At 45.4% G+C, this 20,122-nt stretch overlaps 1 protein-coding gene across 1 annotated transcript in view; it reads right to left on the bottom strand.

The window, feature by feature from the left end:
* Positions 1–20,122, bottom strand: part of GALNT8 (polypeptide N-acetylgalactosaminyltransferase 8) — a 48,726-nt gene that overhangs the window by 7,754 nt on the left and 20,850 nt on the right. The window contains exons 3-9 of the mRNA XM_069491191.1: positions 13,555–13,721; positions 9,027–9,210; positions 8,119–8,316; positions 7,531–7,645; positions 2,303–2,488; positions 729–866; positions 84–179 (exon numbers count right to left, since the gene is read on the bottom strand). Of these exons, the coding sequence (XP_069347292.1) occupies positions 84–179; positions 729–866; positions 2,303–2,488; positions 7,531–7,645; positions 8,119–8,316; positions 9,027–9,210; positions 13,555–13,721 (1,084 nt within the window). The remainder of the gene's footprint in view (positions 1–83; positions 180–728; positions 867–2,302; positions 2,489–7,530; positions 7,646–8,118; positions 8,317–9,026; positions 9,211–13,554; positions 13,722–20,122) is intronic.

Raw genomic sequence — 20,122 nt, 5'->3', positions numbered from 1 at the left:
ATGGAGTCTGAGTCTGGCAAAGGTTGCCAGGGACTGAGCCTCCACAGACACAGCCTGGCAGACAGGGAGGACTGTGGAGATACCTGTGGACTGAATCCATGGCAGAGATGCATGATGGGGGTGTTGCCCGGGACAGGGCCCTGATCCAGGCAGACATTTTCATCCAGCAGGTTTCTCAGCTGAAGGGGCAAAACACAGGACAACGCTGTTGGGCAGCGCCAGAGAAAGAGGGCCCCCCGCCGCCCCAGGGCCTGCATTTTCCCCAATGCACCAAGGGCGCCAGCAGCTACCAGCCCAAAGGAGCAGAGGGCGGGGCCTGACAGCCGTTTTCTGCACACTGGGAAACAGACACATGCCAAGGGGGGGCCGCTTCGGTGCCCACCTCCTGGGAACACCCATGCTTCAGCCCATCACCTCGCATACAGGGAAGGGGTGTCCCTGTGGAATTCCTGTGGGCAAGGCCAGACACTCTGGTTGGCTGGGAGACCGAGAGGGTCAGGGCAAGGGCTGCAGTTTGCAAAGGGACTAGAAGCAGAGAGAAGGAAAAGAGATGAGGACTGGTGAGCAAGAGATGAAAGGAAACAAAGGGTCCCAGGGCAAAGGGCCTAGGAAGGCGGCTGGGAGAGGAGTCGTGGGCGGAATGGGTTTTGGAAACCCTCCGCTGGGCAGTCCTGTTGTCTTTTGCAGTCAGACATTCAAAATCTAAAATGCAATTTCGTAATACATACTGTCCCGTAGCCCACGATGCTGCGGATTGGCTTCAGGACTGGATAAACATTTTTCAGGTACCAGTCAAAAGTTTTACATTTCAGTTTCTCCCGGAGGGCCACTCTGGAAGAAATGTCTCCATAATCGATTCCGGAGTCCTGTAAATGAAATACCAGGCATTTCTGTGCCTTGAGCCATGAAGCCTCCGCAACTCCGCCAATGGGTATGGACCGCACACAAGGGGACTGAGTATCTTCCTTGGAGCCTGTGAGGTAGGCTGGATATTTCATATTTCCAGGGATAGTGGAGAAGCCTTGAGCCTTAGAAACCTCTGCTGGTTTCAAAGACATTGGCAAGGACAGCATAGTGGGGCCGCTAGGGTTTGTTTCTCATCATAGCAAGTCGATGCAGACTGTCCCTATTTGAGATATTTAAATCAATAAGGCACAAAACTCTCTCATGGTGACCAAAAAAGTCCTTCAAAAGGGAATATTCTAGCACCAAGATTTGGAGGTTAAAAGAGACTTTTTAGAAGTAATATTTGTGGGGAATCAAAGTGAAAGAATACTAAAATGGCAACACTGAAAAGGAAATGCAGACATCACTTGTGTATCTGCCCACTTTCCAGAACGTTCCTTTGTGGTTTGTTTCAGATCATCCCTTGTAGCAGTTTAGATCATCCCTTGTAGAAGTTCACGGATTGAGGGCCAATTCTCTTTACAGTTTGGGACAGTCACAATATGACTCTGTAGAGATAAAAAGCTAAGGGTGTCCTGGAGGGGTCTTGCTTTCCATCATACCTGGGTATACTGGGGCCCCAGCATGAATCCCTATCCGTCTCATCAAACAATGAGCTAACTCTAGATTACTGGCACCTTGGGTTGTTCGAGGAAGGATTTTGGTGACTTTGAACTACTCAGAAGGCTCAGGCATTGCTGCATGTTCTCACATTCTCCAGACCTAGTGCTCCCAGTGTTAAGCAGCTCCCGGCCCTGTCTCATTTCCAGACTTTCCTTCCTAGATCCCTTCCTCAGCTACCCACCATCCTGCCTTCCTGGGGCTACTCTAGGACCCACTGTGATGGAGGGGAACAGTCTGCCAATGAGGTGACTGCCCCGTCACAGCTCAGCAGGCCCGAGCCCAGGGGCAGAACTCGGGAATGGAAGACGGCACAGCACGTCGATCTCAGGCAGCTGGGGCAGAAGACGTGGCTTTGCTAAGAATGGAACATGGAATTTAGAAGCCAGACTTCCTTGGTTTAAATCTTACTCCCTGTATTACCTTAAACAAGTTCCTTCCAACCCTCTGGGCCTCCGTTTCCTCATCTGTAAAACTTAGAATATAAAAATGAAACCTGCCCCATAGGTATGTTGAGATGGTTAATGAGTTAATATATAAAACAGTGCCTGGACCATAGTACTATACTGTTACATAAATGTTAAGTGCCATTACGATCACACCATGGGACTTTACCCTAATTCTTTAAGGCTGAAATGGCACTTTTACTCTATGCTTTTCCATCCCCCGCCCCCCCCATAATCACCACCTCCCCCCCTTCCAGTCTTCCCTACTCCTGCTCAGTTCCATGGCAAACCTGGAGCGGTATGTTCCAGGCCAAGTAGACCATGTCTTTGTACTCATCCATCCAGACTTCGGCCACTCGCAGAGCATTGCGCTTCAAGGCAGAGTTCAGATCCGAGGCGTAGGGCTTGTGGCTTCTCTCCAGGTGAGCAATCCGGGAGCAGGGTAAGATCTCAATCTTCCCTCCACACTGCCACACCTGCAAGAGGAGAGAAAAAGTCATTTGTGCAGGCTGGGCTTCACGGTCAATGAGTGGCCTATAAGCATTGACACAAGGAGAATGCGTTTTGGAACCATTTTTTAAGGCATGTAAGTTCAGTCCTTCTACTTCCACTTTTATATTCCCTTCCAACCTATTTATCTAAATCATCCTTCCTTAGAATTCTACCAAACTGCTTCTTTTTTGTCATTCAAACAGTTCCTGAAATCTTACCTCCTTCAGGAAGTCCTCCTAAAGGACAAAAGGAGAGGCCACCTCGGCTGGCTACCTACCCCCAAGGGAAGTGCCCAGTCCTAGGAGGCGCCATGCCCTGAGCCACTCTTGCAGGACTTAGCTTCCCATGACTTTCTCTGTCTTCATGCCAGAGAGAGGGCAGCGAGGCAAACAGGCTCTAAGGTGGCCCCGTGAGCCCTCGTCCTGTGTCCACATCCTTGCCTAATTGCTTCCCTCGAGTCTGGCCAGTGACTGCTTCTAACCAGCAGAATATGGCAAAGATGACAGGGTATACTCGATCACATGTATGTGACTGTACTACATAAGATAAGACCGTAGTGTCCATCTTGCTAGGAGATGCTCTCCCGCTGGTTTTGAAGAAGCAAGCTCCCACACAGTGAGCTAGCATAAGGAGAGGGCCATGGGGCAAGAGACTAAGAGTGGCTTCCGACTGATAGCCAGTGAAAAACTGAACGCTTCCTCAGTCTGGAAGACTTCCAGAAACTGAGTGAGCTTGAAAGCAGATCTATCCACTGTTGGGCCTAGATGAGAACCCATCCCTGGCCAACACTTTGCAGCCTTGCAGAGGACCCAGCTAAGCTGTGCATGGACTTCTGACCCACAGAAACTGTGAGATGATGAGTAACTCTTGGTTTAAGACACTAAGTTTGTATAACATTGTTGCACAGCAATGTATGGCTAATATAAGTAATTCTTGATCAAGAGACACTAAGGCTTATGATCCAATTATAAATATTCTTCCTTACTATCCTGATGCATAAAAATACACTTGTCAGAACTAATACGTAGCTTAATATGGTCTTCATCCCAATAGATAATGGAACTATCTAATAATATTGGATTGATAACATGTCTCCTGTGTCTTCTCTTCCTGGCTGCCTGCGTGAGCTGCAGTTTCTGGGAGATAATTAGCCCACCTAGCAGTGGTCAGCAACCTCCCGTATTCACGCCAGGGGGAGCCCCTGAGACGAGGGCGAGTGGTTGGGACCCTGCTGGTTCAGTTGACATTATCAAAAGAGTGTCCCCCTGAAAAGTCATTTCTTCATCCTTTCCTCCATTTGTTAACCCACAGGTTCCCCTTCCTCAGCACCCCACAACCCAGAACAGTAGAATGGGAAAAAGCCAGGCTGTGAAGTCAGACTGGCTGTGTTTAAATCCTGACTCCCTCACTGCACAGCTGGCAGCTAGAGGTAAAACACTCACTCTCGCCGAGCCTCAACTTACTCATCTGCTAAAAGGGCACATCCACCATTTGGGCTGTGAGCGGGATTAAATGGCTTCACAAGTACTCAGTCGCGGCAGCCTCTAAGGTCAACCTGAGACACGTCTTTTCTTCCATTATCCTTCTCTGCGTCTCCTCGTTGGTCCCCATAATCATGGGGAGGTTACATCCAGTTTGTTTTCAGATATTATTACCCTATCCAGTCAAATATTCAAAAATCCAAATACAACTTTACTTCAATTTTCCTAGTTGATGGAGGTTTTCAACCCACAGGAATTTAGGGGAGAAAAATTAACTGTTGGCACAAGAAACCTTAAATTTGAGTTGAAAGCCAGGATTGCCATTTGTGATGTAATTGTTAATGATTATCCTTGCCCGGTGGTTTTCAAACTCTGCTCTTCCAATTTATTTACATTTGCCAAACTCCTTCCATCACCTCTCCCTTCCTCTCACCCTCTCTCTCCCTCCCTCTCTCTCTCTCTCCCTGACATACACACAGAGACATGAAGCTTCTGGAAATAATAATGCATAACTTTGTGTCGCACATTCTCCTAATACTTTGCATGAATTTAACCCTCACCGGGCAGGTATTGTGGTTATCACCCTTTAAGTAACTTGCCCATGTTTATCAGCTAAATGACAGGGCTGGATTCTGAACCCAGGCAGGTCACATGTTAAGCTTTGCGCAGTGTCAGGAATACAGAAGGTGGTGCTTGACAAACGCCGTTTTGCTTTCCTGCCCGTCATCTCCATGTGCACACACCCACGAGCACCCTCCCTGCTGCGGCCACTAGGTGTCAGAGCAAAGCCCTCCATGCAGCTCTGACGCTCTCCAAGATCTGTTCCTGGAGAAAGATCCTAGAAAGCCCTTAGAAGTTTTAAAAGGGAGATAGTCACACACAAAACAAGAAACCTGGATGTTGGCAGAACTATTGGATCCAAGAAAAGGGAAAGAATGACCCTTCCCCTGACACTACCTACATTTTAAACAAAGTCCATTTCTTTTTAAAACTCACAACATGTTAAAAGAAATAGGATTTCTTGTGGAAACTGAAATGGCAGGATTCTACATGTGTTTGGGAGAATAAAAACAGAGAGCCATCTAGATGCAAAAGGGGAGAGCAAAGCATGAGGAACTCAGAAATAATGAGAGATTTGAGTCCCAAGTTGAGGAATTGGGGTTCCAGCCAAATTCATCCAAAGCTCTGGTAGGTAGAAAACACCCAGCCACAGCATAACTAGGGCCATCTTCAGCACTTTGCTAAGTACCATGCCTAAGATGATTATTTTTGCATTTATATTCTTGTACTAGAGATTAATTGTACTGCCCTCCTCAATATCTACTCTCCTGGACACCTACAGCTACAGCGGGAGGAACAGGCACACAACCGGCCAGTTGGAGTCTGCATTTCCCACACGCCTTCGCACACAGGTGCGGCCAGTGACTAGGCAGTGAGAAGAATCGACATGCACAACTTTCAGGTAGTGCCCTTTCAAAGGGGGGCATGCTCTTTTTCTTGCTCCTGGCTAAAACACAGATGCGGTGTCCAGTGTAGCAGAACCACAGAGTAAAAGAATCTTGGTCCTCACCATAGTGTTTCCACAGCAATCCTGAACTGCTTGTGTTCAAACTGTTACAAGGAGGAAAAATTAATTTCTATCTTGTTTAAGCCTCTGTTATTTTGGCCTCTGTCACAGAAGCTAAACGAGCATTCTAATTAATATCTTTATAAAATCATTTCAAATTCATTATCATGTTTTGATTGCACCGTCATCCTTACGCGATACATTAAACAAGAATGCTTCTCTTCACTTGCAAATGGGAAAACTGGTCAAGACTGAATGATTGTGGCTTAAAGTGTAACCCAGACAAGAATCGATGTTCATTTGTTAACACAAATGTGGGGCCTTGAGTGGATCCTAATTGGGTACAATATATGGCTATATGGACATCAGTCTCATTTAGAAAGAAACTGAAGAGAGTGGAACTGAACAAACTCTAGCGAGGAAAGTAGCTTGTGCCTCTAGACACCACAATGGACCAAAGATCACCGAGTGTCAGGCACAGAATTGCAGAGCTGAGCGGGGAGAAATCCATGTCACAGCTCAGTCCACAGTCAGAGCCAGCACTAGAACTCAGGTCCAGCATTTTTTACAATGCTCTCTGACATTCTTCTTACAAATTTTTACCATTAACCATTTATTGAGTGTGAGCCATGTGTCACTCACCATGTTAGGTGCTTGATGTAGTAGGTGTGGCTTAGAGAGCTTGTATGTTGCACAACCAGGATGGAACAGGCAGGCAGGATTTGGACTTAAGTCTGTCTGTCTCCAATTCCTGTGCAATTTCCACTACTTTATATTGCCTCTTTTAAGAGTTCAGCCTTAGGCCGAAAGATGAGAGAAAATGAACTAACAAGAATAATCACAAACCCAAGGATCAGCACCTTCTATTATAACAAGGCACTATAGATTATACTGAAGAGGTAAAAGGAATACTGGGAAAGGGATATCTTATGCATGAAACCTGTTCTAAATTGAATTTATTGGCCCTACGTCTTCACACCACTTTGGGCGTGGTGGTGTGACTTTCTCTGAAATAGCATGCTACTTCCAAAGTTAGGCCTTGAGAGACCTCCTGTGGTCCCACTTGTCCTCTTGTGCACCACAAGAAGAGATGTCTTTCCCGAGGTAGCTGCTGCCCCATCAAGCTGAGTCCCAGAATGAATATGTGTGGAACAGAGCTACCCTATCCAATCCCTGGACCTGTAGATCCATGAGAATCTATTATTGTTGATTTAAGCCACCGAGTTTGGGGTGGTTTGTTGTACAGCATTTTTTTCGTCAATAGCTAACTGATACACTGATGTAATGTGAACCTGCACTTGGAATTTCTCTAGCTGTCTTGGTTTACACCTGAATTCCCTTATACAGCACAAAAATTCAGGTTGTTCATTTGACCTAAACAAGCAAAGGAAGCTGTCGGGGCAAGGGAGAGGCATGGCTGCTGGAGCGTGAAGCCGGCGTTGTTGCAGACACATGGCAATGGTCAGAGCTGGAAGTGGTTTGAGGATTTCCGTGCTGTGCTGCCCACCTCCGGCTATTTGTCCTAGGGTAGACCATGTCTCAGCACAAACTCAGGCCACTGTGCCCACTGCTCTAGCTGTCTGTCCAAAAGCAGACTGGCTGCCCACATGCCTGCATTTCCTGGTCCCTCTGCACACTCTGGTTCTCTCTGTCTTTGGTTTTATAGAGAGCTGTCTGCCAAAGTTGGTTTATTCCAGGGATTGGTTGGAAAATGCCCAGAGTCCTCAAGCAAAATAGAGACAACATCTGCTCAGCCTCAGCTCCACCCCTTCCCAGATTCCACAGGCCTGCACCAGGGAGCTGCATGCCAGAGGCCCTATTGCCTACTCCTCCTTAGCCCAGTGACCTGGAAACATGAGCACTTGCCGGCCTCCTGAGCTAATGACATTCAGCCGTGTCCTAGGATTCCAGAGATCCTACCACCTTCCTAGTGTTTTTCTTCTGCTTTGTCCCATAAAGAGAAGGGAAATGTACTTACCCTTAGGCTGAGTTCCACGTTCTCTCCTCCGTAGACCAGCATCCCACCATCCAGAGACCCGATCTCTCCCAGGAAGAGCCTGTCGGCAGCCAGGATGCCCATGATGGAAGGACTCCTGCAGAGCACACGGCAGGGAGTCACCACCTTCTCCAGGAGGCAGGGGTCAGAAGGGAGATGGGGCGGGAAGCCAACCAATGACGCTTTGCCCTTCAAAACTCTACCTAAGTCTCTTCTTACCAGGCCTTCCCTAACCCCTCCGGCTGGACTAAGTGTATGTAACCCTCTCGAATTACATGTTTTTTATCTAGGCATTTCAACTTCATAGCCTGATAATGTTTGAAACGGCCCAAATATTTTCTAAAATGTTAAATGCTTTGCTTTATTTTTGCCTGAAAGCCCCTATATAGTGCAAAGTGTCTGTGATTTCTTATCTGCGGCCAGCTCGTTGGGTTTTTCCCCCATCCCTTGACCTTCTTCACCTCATGCCCTCCACTCCTCCCACCCCCCATCACTGCCACCAGAGATAAACAAAACCCCCGCAGCTCACTCCCACGGGCTACTCAAGGTCCCTGAGCCCACCAGACTTACTTCACCGGAGCCGTGACATCGTGCAGATCAAACCAGGCTTTTGGCAGTGGATCGTAGCGGCACCACAGTTCCCAGTTAAATCCATCAACTGCCAATTCATACCTTCTCAGTTGAAAGGTGTCAAAATGAATGTTGTCAAACACGGGCGACACAATCACAGTGCGGTCGTCCTGAATCCGAGCCAGGATGGGCTCTGCCCTGGAAGAGCGTGCAGCAAGCCCAGCTGGAGCATGCGGACCAGCAGTGAGTCTGCCCACGCACCTTGCCCGACACCGAGAACCCTCCCCACTGAGGCTACACCAGGTAGGAGAGGACTCTGCAGAGTCCAGGGAATCTCTGTAGCTTCCGGGATAGCTGGGGTCGCTGGCAACAGACCCACGTCAAGAGCAGATTTAAAATTGGTGCCCAAGTACCACCCCCCAGGCCATTGTGAACCAGTACTCTGCCTGAATTTACATGACCTCTTGGGTCTCCTGTTTCCCAAATTATGCCTCTTTCCTGTGTGATTTTCCATATTCTCTAAAGATCACAGCTCTCTTTATATCATGCAATTTTATGGCTGGGAAAAACCTTAGGAATTACCGAAGGGTCATTTCTTCATTTTACAGTTAAAGGCACAAATGTCTAGTTAAGTGAAGGGACTTATTCAGAGTCACAGAGTATTTGGCAACATCAGAGTCAGGATGCAGCTGTCAACACTCCCAGCCCATTGTTGTTTTCTCTAATCTACACTACTTCTCTCAGCCAACCAAAATCCCTGAGGAAAAGCATGGTCTCTTTGGAGCTTCCCTTTGTTTAAGGTCTGGTGTTGACACTCCCATTTCCATAATACCCTCTCTTGTATTCAGCACATGTACGGTATCTCTTTTGTGCCCTTTCCCAGAAGAAGAAGCCTCCTGGCACCTTACCACCCGGCGTTCACTTCAATATGAGCATCCAATATGGCGACCACGTCCCCCGTGGCCGCTTTCCAGCCAGTGTTGCGTGCTTGAGCCAGGCCTTTCCTCTCAGCATGCCGTATTATTTTCAGTAGTCCTGGATACTTCTGGTTGTAAATCTTAATCTTCTCATCCAAGTTTACCTTTAGTTCTCCTGCCAACCAAATGCACACCTGTAGAAATTCTGAGTACCGTAATCAATGCGGTGCAGAAGTGTCATACTACTATAGAACAGTAGCTGGACTACTTCTGGCACGGAATGAGCAATTCCACAGCCTCAGGTGAGATGATAGGTAGCACTTCCCCTGCACCTACCTCTCTTCTCCCTTCCACCTGAGGTTTAACATTTCCATTCCTAACTTCCTTTCTCTCACAGTTACACTATCTTAGAATGATAATACTGCTTGCCATGTGCCAGGCAGTTATAAGTGCTTTTAACATGCAAATTCTTACGAGAATGAGCAGAACAGACCTGGTGTAACTAAGGTAGAAATGCCAATGGACAGCATTGCAGGAAAGCCAGGAACGTCCTCACAGCTAAACTCTGAAGCCTTCTGGAGAATCCATAAACAACTAACGTAGTTTTGTTTTAGGTATTCCTAGTTGAGCTACTCAAGGATCCACCGGGACAGAATTCACAGACTAATCTCTTTGCCAGCTTCTTGCTAATGAGTTTACCCCCAAAATTATGCAAACAAGATTCACTATTTCCATATCGTTTACAGGGTTTTTCTTCCCTCTTTCTTTCAATAAAGCCTCTCTGTGCCTTTGTTCTTTGACTCAGCCTGCCGGCAGAATTCCCCACATGTATGAAAAAAACTTGCATGCAAATCACTTCGCAGTATGCAGATATCTAACCAAATGACTCTGAGTTATTTATTGATAATATTAATTCATTTGATTCTGAAAGAATCCTATGAGGTAGGCGTTATAGTATCCCCACTTTACAGATGAAGAAACCGAGGCACAGAGAGGTTAAGAAACTTTTCCAAGTCACACATCCAGTAGGTGGCAGCCCTGGGTGTGAACTCGTGCTGTCTTTAACCACCACGTCACTCTGCCTCAAGAACTCTGTGCATACCTGTTTGGGTTAATAGAGCCCTCCCTCCAGGTGCTTTCTCCCCATGGCCAAAGGATGAGGTTCTTGCTGGTTCCTCTCTCAAAAGAGGAGCATATTTGTGAGACCTACAGTGTTCAGGACCTGGAATCAATACCTACATGACTATGGCACCAAAATTTCCCCCGTTTTAGAACTTTCCCAGCTGCACTTGAGAGTGAGTGACTCAATTACTGAAGGTGCTAAGCCAGAGGATCTGAGACTGTTTGCTCCTACCCACTGGGAGTGAGCTGGGAGTAGCCACGTGGCCAGTCCCTGCACCCACTTAGCACTGATTTTAAAGAGTAATCAGCAGGAGTTGCTATAAAACCTGGATATCTAGACTCTAATATGGTTACTACCTAACTCTGTGTCACTTCCCATTCAGGGGTGTCTATTTCCTCAACTTAGAGAGAAGTACCAGGTAATCTGTCAGGATCCTTCCAACTCCGAAATCCTATGAGCCACAGATTCCAAGTCACCCTTTAGAAATAATGCCGATGGTCCAGCACAAGAATTAAAGACGTTTCAATGAATCTTCTAAAGTAAACCTGCGTTCCTTTCCCAGCATGGCCCTCCTACTGGTTCCCTCCCCAGACTCTTTATTCTAGGCTGGCCAGCTCAGGATGCTTCTGGCTTCTGCATCTTTGCTCACACCATTCTTTTTCCCACTCCCTATCCCCAGCCCCTACTCCAGTTTCCGAGTCTTCTCTTGTTTTCTCTGCCTTTTCAAATCCTACCTAGCCTTCAAGCCTCAATTCAAGCCCCCTAGTCCTGGAAGCCTCCCTACATCACCCCAGTTCCCTCTCTGGGCTTTCTTGCAATCACTGACGGCTCACTCAATTCGACACAAAGTTCTTCCATAGGTATGTCTTGCCTCGTCTATTAAGATGGAAACATCTTGAAATCTCTGACATCCTCTTCCCCGCACAGTGTCTGGCACGTGGTAGAAACTCAATAGTTGTTGATTGTGGAATTTGCCTAAAATTGGGGAGGAGATACAGCATCCCACTTACATTGATATAATTTCTAAAAAGTTTAGAATAGTTCTGTTGGTGCTCAAAACATTTGACTGATATGAACCAAGCTTTACATCTAGGGAAAGGAAGAAAGGGGCAGACCTCTAATACCAGGCTGTGGCATTTCAACAGTGCTGCAAATGGCTCCTTGCATGGAGCAGTAAAGCCAGCCAGCATTTGCCGGGAGCAAGCCCCGTCCTGAGGACTTTGCACATCTGATTTAAACCCTGGAATGGTCCTATCAGGTGGGCACCATTATTTCCCCCCAGATTACAAATGTGGAAACTGAGGCATGAAGTAGTTGAGTGACTTGCCCCCAAAGTCACATGGGTGGTAAGTTTTTCTTACGGCATGCATTGTAGAGACGTCCACTTATCTTCCTCATTTCAACACAGAGTGCATTTGTGATTTATGCTCAGTGTAGGCCCATTCGGGCTGAGATTTCCACAGTTAGTGGGAGAGAAGCTAATTCCTGTCCGTGGGACACCAAAGAATGGCTAACTGTTCCTTCTTCTGTGCCCATCCAAACAAATCATCTCTACGGAAAACAAAAAAAAAGGGTTCCAGACCCAAGCGAGAGGGATGTGTTCTGACAGGAGTGCAGATTAGAACAACAGAGAGCTTCATTCGGCTTCTCCTTATCTGTCTACCCTACGTTTGTATCCTGTATCTTTTTATTTCATTGTTACAGAGGGAAAAGTCTTGAATTTAGTCTTATCTGCCCCCCCAGGGAATATGGAGTTAGAGACTAATTGATTTTTTTTTTTTTCATAGAAAAAGAAACCTTTAGTGGTCTTCCAGCTCAGCCCTTGCATTTGCCCCAGGAAGCAGCTGAGTCCCAGGGAGGCAGGAAGATTTGCCCGGGGGTGTCTCGGAGAGCCAGGGAGCAGAGCTAGGGCATCTTCAGATGCCCAGGACAGAGGTCTTTCTAATCAAGCACCTATTTTTTGCTCACAAAACCAGGTGTACAACTTGGAATCAGTCTCCAAGCCCAGAAGCAAAGGAAACGAGCATTCTCTTTTCCTTGGTTTTCAGTGGAATGTTGCTCTCGTCATTGCACCTTCTTCTTTCTTTAGCTACATTGGAAGGAGAAGAGAGCAGAGTACGGAAAGGATGAAGAGAAATAGCTTTAGTGCCTGAAAATCCAAAAAGGAGAGCTTAAGTCATCATTTTTCTGTCTCTCTCTCCTCAGAGAGAACGTGAAGCTACAATATCTTGTCTGGTGCTTAACAATCCCCAGAGAAAGAACAAATCCTGCCTCCGACAAGCCACCACTTCACAGCCCTTACAGTCAGAAAATTCTTCCTTACTGTTAGCCCGAATCGCTAATGCTTTGTAACTTCATTCTAGTTTCGTTTATCTGGTGAACAAAGTTAATAAAACTAAGAGCTAACACTTGCTGAGAGGCTACCGTGTGCTAAAGCCTATGTATAATCCATGTGATGTATCACTGAACACAGTGGTTTGAGCCACAGCTCCGGACTCTGAAGTTCACGGTCAAATGTCAGTTCTCTCACTTACCAGCTGGGTGATGTTGAGTGAGTTCCTTGACCAATCTGTGCCTTAGTTTTGTGCATCTGGTAATGGGCAAAAAAAGTGATTCCTTCCTCATAGGGTTGGTGTAATGATTAAAATAGTTAACACATATAAGGTGCTTAGAACAAATAATGTCCATAGCCTTTATTGTTTCATTTGATTCTTACTATAGTTCATGAGATAGTTCTTATTTTCAACAGTGATGTTTTGCATATAAGGAAACCAGGGCATGGAGAAGTTAAGTTACCCAAGGATGTTGCACTTACAAGGGAGGAGCTGGGATTATAAACTCAAAGTGAGAACGTAAGTCCACTGTCTCCCACTTCCCCGTGTGTCCTCCGTGGCTAGGCTAGCCTGGGGCCAGGGGCATCCTGTGAGCAAGAGACGCTGCCACTGTGAAGGGGCCCAGCACCCAAAGCTCTCTTTTTCCCAAGCTTAATGAGCTGGGGAGATTGGTCTTTTCTTCATGAGAAGCAACTATAAATCCTTCCCGGTATCTGAGGTCCTCAGGTCTCCTTCGTGGTGCATGGGAAGGGCACAGGGGATTTTGGAGTCACTCGGACTGGGCCTACCTCCCAGCTCCACCACTGACTCGCCATGAGATTTGGGCACACTCTGTGATCTCTCTGTGTCTTAGTTTCCTCATTTTCATATCGAGATAATAATCCTCCACCTTGACATTGTGGAGATTACATGGGGCCAGCAGACAGGGACCCTCAACAAATGATTTTTCTCTTTTCCCTACATGAGAAACCAAGGTGGCCTAAGCTAAGCTAAAACCTCTTGCCAGCCAAGCACAGGTGATAAGTGATCATTTTTACAATGATTCTTTGATCAGGTTGCTCACCATTTGAGCTAAAATCATCCACCAAGATGATCTCCTTCAATAATGGAGAGGGGGTCCGGGTGATGACACTGGTGATGGCCCGTTGGATAATGGACAGGGCTTCATCCACGAATATGAGAATGACACTGAGGGAAGGGAGTTGTGAAGAATATGTCTTCTGAAGACACCTACAAGAGACCACTTTTTATAATCATATTTTTTAATTACTTCAACATTGCTATCCAATCTTCCCATTCACTGTGCATAATGTTAAACAACTCACCAACATCCCACACTCATTGGAAAGGGAGACCCTCAGTGGCTTATCACAATAGCAAGGAGATTTTATATTTGTTTATACAAAATTCTTCTGCTATGGGGATAAAACCATTTCTTTTTTATTAATCTTCAGTAGATATTTCCACTTGAACACTCAACATACTGCAGAAGGCATTCCCATTCCTCCTCCAACCCCACATTAGCTTCCTTGCCAGCAGCCTGGTTTCTGCCATTACCTCTGCCTTTTCCCAAGTTCTCAGACCCTCAGTCACCCTTGGCACAACCCTCTACTTCACCACTAGAGACAGGTGGCAAACTCTCCAGAGAATTGTGCTTGACATATTTTTTTAAGGTCCTATCCTACATTTATTACATGCTTACCATATGCTAGGCACTGGTTTACCATTTTATTTTTACAGCTTTGTTGAGCTATAACTGATTTACTAGACAGTGCACACATTTAATGCACATATTAATTTGATAAATTTGGACATATACATAACCCATGATATCATTACCATAATCAAAGTAGTAAACATATCCATCAACTCCAAACATTTCCTTGTATTTGTTTGGAAGAGGTGTGTGTGAGAGAGAGAGGGAAAGAAAGTGAGAGATAGGGACACTTGACATGGGATCTACCCTCTTAACAAATATTTAAGTGCACAACACTGTGTTGTTAACCACGGGCACTGTGCTGTACATACAATAAAATTCACCCATTTGATAAATATTATATATGTTTTTATGAGACTCACAAAGCTGAGTAACCATTACCACTATCTTTCAGAGCATTTTCATCACATAAAAAAGAAACCTCATACCCATTGCCAGCCACTTTCTGTTCTTCCCCAACCCAATCCACACCTGCCCCCCTCAGCCACAGGCAACCACTAATCTACCTTCTATTTCTAGAGAATTATTTATTCTGGACTTTTCATGTAAATAGAAACATATAAAATATGGTTTCTAGGACTGGCTTCTTTCACTTAGCATGTTTTCGAGGTTCATTAATGTTATAACATGTGTCAGTACTTCATTCCTTTTTATTGTGAAATAATGTTCCATTGTATGGATATACCATATATTGTTTATCCATTCATCAGTTGTTGAACATTTAGGATGTTCCAATTTTTCAGGTATTATGAATAATGCTGCTATGAACATTCTCAAACAAGTTTTTGCATTGTATATGTTTTCATTTCTCTTATATACACACCTAAGAGTTTAATTGTTAAGTCACATGATAACTCTATGTTTAACAATGTAATGAACTGCCATACTGTTTTCCAAAATGACTGCACCATTTTACATTACCACCAGCAATGAACGAGGGTTTCAATTTCTTCACATTTTCAACAACACTTGTAATTATTTGCTATTTTGATAATAGCCATCCTAGTGGGTGTGAAATGGTATCTCATGGGGGTTTTGGTTTCCATTCCCCTACTAACTAAAAATGTTGAGCATCCTTTCATGTGCTTTTTGGCCATTTGTATATCTTTTTTGGAGAAATATCTAAGTCCTTTGCCTATTTTTAATTTAGCAATTTGTCTTTTTATTATTGAATTGTAAGAATTCTTTTTAAATTCTAGATACAAGTACCTTATCAAATATAATGGTTTGCAAACACTTTCTCCCATTCTGTGAGTAGTCTTTTCACTTTCTTGATAATATAATTTGAAACAAAAACAATTCAGTTTTGATCAAGTCCAACTTTCCAATCTTCTCTTTTATCACTGTTTTTGGTGTCATATCTAAGAAACTGTTACTAACCCATTATCTCCAAGATTTACTCTTATGTTTCCTTCTAAGAGTTTTTTAGGGGTTTGGGGTTTTTTGTTCGTTTGTTTGTTTGTTTATTTTTGAGACAGGATCTCACTCTGTCACCCAGGCTGGAGTGCAGTGGCATCATATAGCTTACTACAACCTCCAACTCCTGGGCTCAAGTGATCCTTCTGCCTCAGCCTCCTGAGTAGCTGGGACTACAGGTATGCACCATCACATCTAGCTAATTTTTCTATTTTTTTGTGGAGACAGGGTCCTGCTCTTGCTCTGGCTGATCTCAAACTCCTGGCCTCAAGTGATCCTCCTACCTTGGCCTCCCAAAGTGCTAGGATTACAGGGATGAGCCACTGAGCCTTAGTTTTATAGTTTTATCTCTTATATTTACATATGACCATTGTGTGTTAATATTTATGTGTGGTGTGATGAGGGATACAACTTCATTCGTTTGCATCTAGATATCCGGATGTCCCGGCACCATTTGTTGAAGAGACTATTCTCTCCCTCACTGAATTATCTTGGCACTCTTGTCAAGAATCCATTGACCATAAATATAAGTGTTTATTTCTTTTCCCCCATGTCAAAGGCCAGAGTGAGCTGAAGTTGAGTATTTCTCTTCCCCCATGTAGATTAGTGTCTTAGTCCATTTTGTACTGCAATAACAGTATATCTGAGACTGGGTAACTTATAATGAACAGAAATTATTGGATCCTAGTTCTGGAGGCTGGGAAATCCAATATCAAGGTGCTGACATCTCACGAGGGCCTTCTTACTGCATCATTACATGCCAGAAGGCATCACATGGCCAGAAGGGGCAAAGAGAGGGCGAGAGAGAGAAAGAGAGCAAGAAGAGGCAAACCACTCCCACAGAAACGAACCCACTCCCACAATAACAGCGCAATCATGGCATTAGCTCATTATGAGAGTGGAGCCCCCATCATCTAAATACCTCTTAACGGTCTCACCTCCCAATATCATCACAATGGCAAGTAAATTTCAACATGAGTTTTGGAGAGGAAAACATTCAAACCACGTGAGTCAGGCTATTATAAAATCCTCATAGGTCAGGCTCCGATAAAATGGTTTCTCTTGCAAGCAGGCCTTGTTAAGAAGGACAGAATGGTCTGGAATACTTCAAAATAGCTCCTTTCCCCTTCTCCACACCAGGGGCAGGAGGGGATTTTTCTCTGATATTCACTGTCAGGGTGTGGTAGAGATCCTGGAGGTAAAACTGACCAGAGTGTAGGGGCCCCTATGACTGGGGCTCCCTGCAGACAATTCTCAGAGTTGCCCACACTGAGCTTCCGCAGTTCAGCAACTTACAGTTTGGGCTTTCCTATCCCAGCACTGGTTCCCATGGAGGTTTCTGCTCTGGGAAGCTGCTGTCCTCTGTATTCTCTGTATTCATCTGACTGTCTCTCCAATTCGGTGAGCATCAGTTTGCCCTGTAACCTCACTTCTCAGACAGATCTAAGTAGAGCTATTAAGTTTTCAGTTTGCTTTTTACTTCTTGTTAGGACAGAAAGGCAACTTCCAAGCTCCTTACATGCCAGAACAGAAAATGAAAGTCAAACTCTCAATTTTTATTTTTGTACTTTTCAATTTCAGAATTAGCATTTGGCTCCTGTTTATAAATTATATCTCTTTATTGATAGTGTCTATTTGATGAGACAGTGTCATTATAACCCTCCTTTAATCCTTTAGACACGGCTTCCTTTAGTTCTTTGGATATATTTTTTATATAATAGTGGCTTTGAAGTCTGTATCTGCTAAGCCCAATATCTGGGCCCCTTCTAATGCAGTTTCTGTTGTCTTATTTTCTCTTGTGCACGAGTTAAACTTTCCTGTATCTTTGTATGTCTCATAATTTCTTTCGGGAAACTTTTCATGTTAGACAATGTAGTCTAGCAACTCTGTATATCAACCCAGGGGTTGATGTCATTGTCATTTGCTTGGTTGTTTTTTCACTTGCTTAGTGACTTGGCTGAACGAATATGCAAAGTTCATTTCTCCTGGTAGTATTCAGCCTTTAATGCCCCTGATCTTGCTTTTTTCTTTTTTTTCTGTTTTTCTCTTTTAGCCTGGCTACCTAGGGCTTGCCCCTGGGTTATCATAAGCCACTTAGTCATCAGAGGTTGTATCCAATCTAATCTAACCCCCTTGGCTGGTTAGATTTTTGGCATGTGTGGCGTGGCGGCTGCTGTCCCAGTTCAGGAAGTCTACATTCTGACCCACACGCTGGTTGCTGGGTCTTTTTTTTTCTGATTGCTCCTGGGAGAGCACAGCCTTGGATCTGCACATAGTCTTCCAGACTACCTGTGATGTTCACAATTTTCTTTTTAAGCCTGGCTTCCTAGCAGTTGCCCTGGGTCAGAGTAGTTTATTGTTCACACAGTGTTTGTTCAGAGGTTTGGGCTTAAGCCCCCCCATGCCAGAGGCTCTGACTGTTGATGGATCTGTATGCCTGTTAGGGAATGATTTTAAGTCTTCCCCTCATCCTATTCTGCTTGTTCCTAAGCAGGTTCAACCTAGGGCTTGCACCCAACCTTCTAGAGCACCCAGGAGTGTGACCCCAGGAGGGCTCTTCTTGGCTGTCTCTTTCCCTGGTTCTTTCTGTTAAATTCCTGGTTGCTCTGCCATGTTGCTTGCTGCTGCTGGTATCATGGAGCTATGAGCACACTCTTAATTGTTCTCCACCGAGATCTCTACTGTTTCAGACAACACCATTGAACACGGAATTCTCTATGCTCTCTTCTAAATAAGGTCAGTCCCTTAAACAGTGCTGGGGAGGTTTTCATCCTGCCTCTCCTCCTAAACAGAGCTTCTGTACCACGGCACAGGGGCTGAGGGTGGAGGCAGCAGCCCACTTCTCCTGGCCTGACACCTGCTGTACAGGCAGACATGGTCGGGTGGGGAAGGAGGTGGCAGCCCCTGGGTTTCTTACTTGTCCGTTCTGGTGTGGAACTTCCACTCTGACAGAAAGTTGGGGGAGAGGCAACTAGAGCCCAGTATTTTTGGCCTGACGCATCTGGAGTTGAAATCACACTCTATGAGTAGCGGTTAGGTGGGGGAAGCTCGCTCTCTCAGTCACCTCCACTAGTGACGCTTTTGTGTCACTAGGCTGGGGAATGTGTGGCATGCAGGTGGCCTGCTTTGCCCAGGGTGAAACCATAGCCCTATGCTGGAAGCTGCAGGGACAGGGAGCCCCCTTGTTGACCACACCCACCCAGAGTAGGGAACTTTGAGTGCGGTTTTCCTAAGACAGAGCTGGGTGGGGAGCAAGTCATGGCTCAAATGCCACAGACTCCCATTGTTCTCACTGAGATGTAGGAGATTTTCTTGAAAGAATGTTTCTCAGTTTGCCATATGCCCTCAGGGCAATTTCTAAAAACTTTGAAAGATAATCTTTAGTAATTTTCTCCAGTCAAATAGTTGTTTTCAGGGAGGGAAAATGTGCACTAAACACTCTGCCATTGTGGAAGGAAGCCTCAATCCACACATTTTCAAAAATATGTAAAGTGGTTGCCAAAATATGAACCCAGGTTTCTGGTCTCTCTGATAGGGCAGACGTTTGTCTCCTGCAACCACTTTCCCAGGCCACAGCCCCTCCTCTGCCCAGAGCCGGGGGGTGCTGTGACTGCTCACAGCACAGCTCCCTGTTCCCCAGGGTCCCCTCCCACACCTGTCCTCAATCATGGATGTCGGCAGGCATCTGAGCAGCAGCCCTGAGATTTCAGGCCAAGGCCGCAGTACAGGTGAGTGCGCGGGGACGCAGAGAGCACACTCTGTTAGCACCACTGCCCTGCCTGGCAGCAGCAGCAAGAGATGAGGCTGGACAGACCCGTAGGAACTGGACAATGAAAGCTAACGAGATTGGACTCTTTCCTAGAGGTACTAAAGGACTTTAAGTAAATTAACGTTTTAAAAAATTATTCTGGCTGCCATGAGGACAACAGATGGGAAGGTGTGAAAAACCTCCCCTGATGCATGGCCTGGAGAAAAAAAGGAGTGAAAGGAAGATGATTTCAGTCTGATTTCCACACCACTGTCACTCGAATGTGGTGGCCAGGTGGGGAGTTGGAGGGAGGATACTAGATCACGATGCTCCTCAAATGCTGAGAGCCACCTGCACACAAATCAGATCTTGTTAAAATGCAGAGTCTGGTTCAGCGGGTCTGGTGGGCTCTGGGAGCCTGCAGTTCCACCAGGCTCCCAGGCGATGCTGTGCTGTGTGTGTGGTACAGTAAGAGCGAGCAGTCTCCAGAAAGATCTGCATTCACTCGAGCCGCAGCTCTGTCACGTTCTGTGTGACCTTTTTGTGCTTCCTTTGCCTTATCTGTAAAATGATAGTAGTAGTAATAATAACAATACTTATATCATAGTATTATTATGAGATTCAAATGCAGTGATTTGTAAGCGGTGCTCAAAATAAACGCAGCTCAATAAATTTAAGCTGCTATTCTTACTACTTTGGTTGTTGTTGTTCCTGTTGTAATTATGACGTGGACAATGGCACCATTTACTG

The sequence above is a fragment of the Eulemur rufifrons genome, chromosome 16, assembly GCF_041146395.1.
Source record: "Eulemur rufifrons isolate Redbay chromosome 16, OSU_ERuf_1, whole genome shotgun sequence".
Classification (NCBI taxonomy): Eukaryota; Metazoa; Chordata; class Mammalia; order Primates; family Lemuridae; genus Eulemur; species Eulemur rufifrons.
Note: the sequence above shows the minus strand (reverse complement) of the source record. Positions and strands in the feature narration are given on the sequence as shown.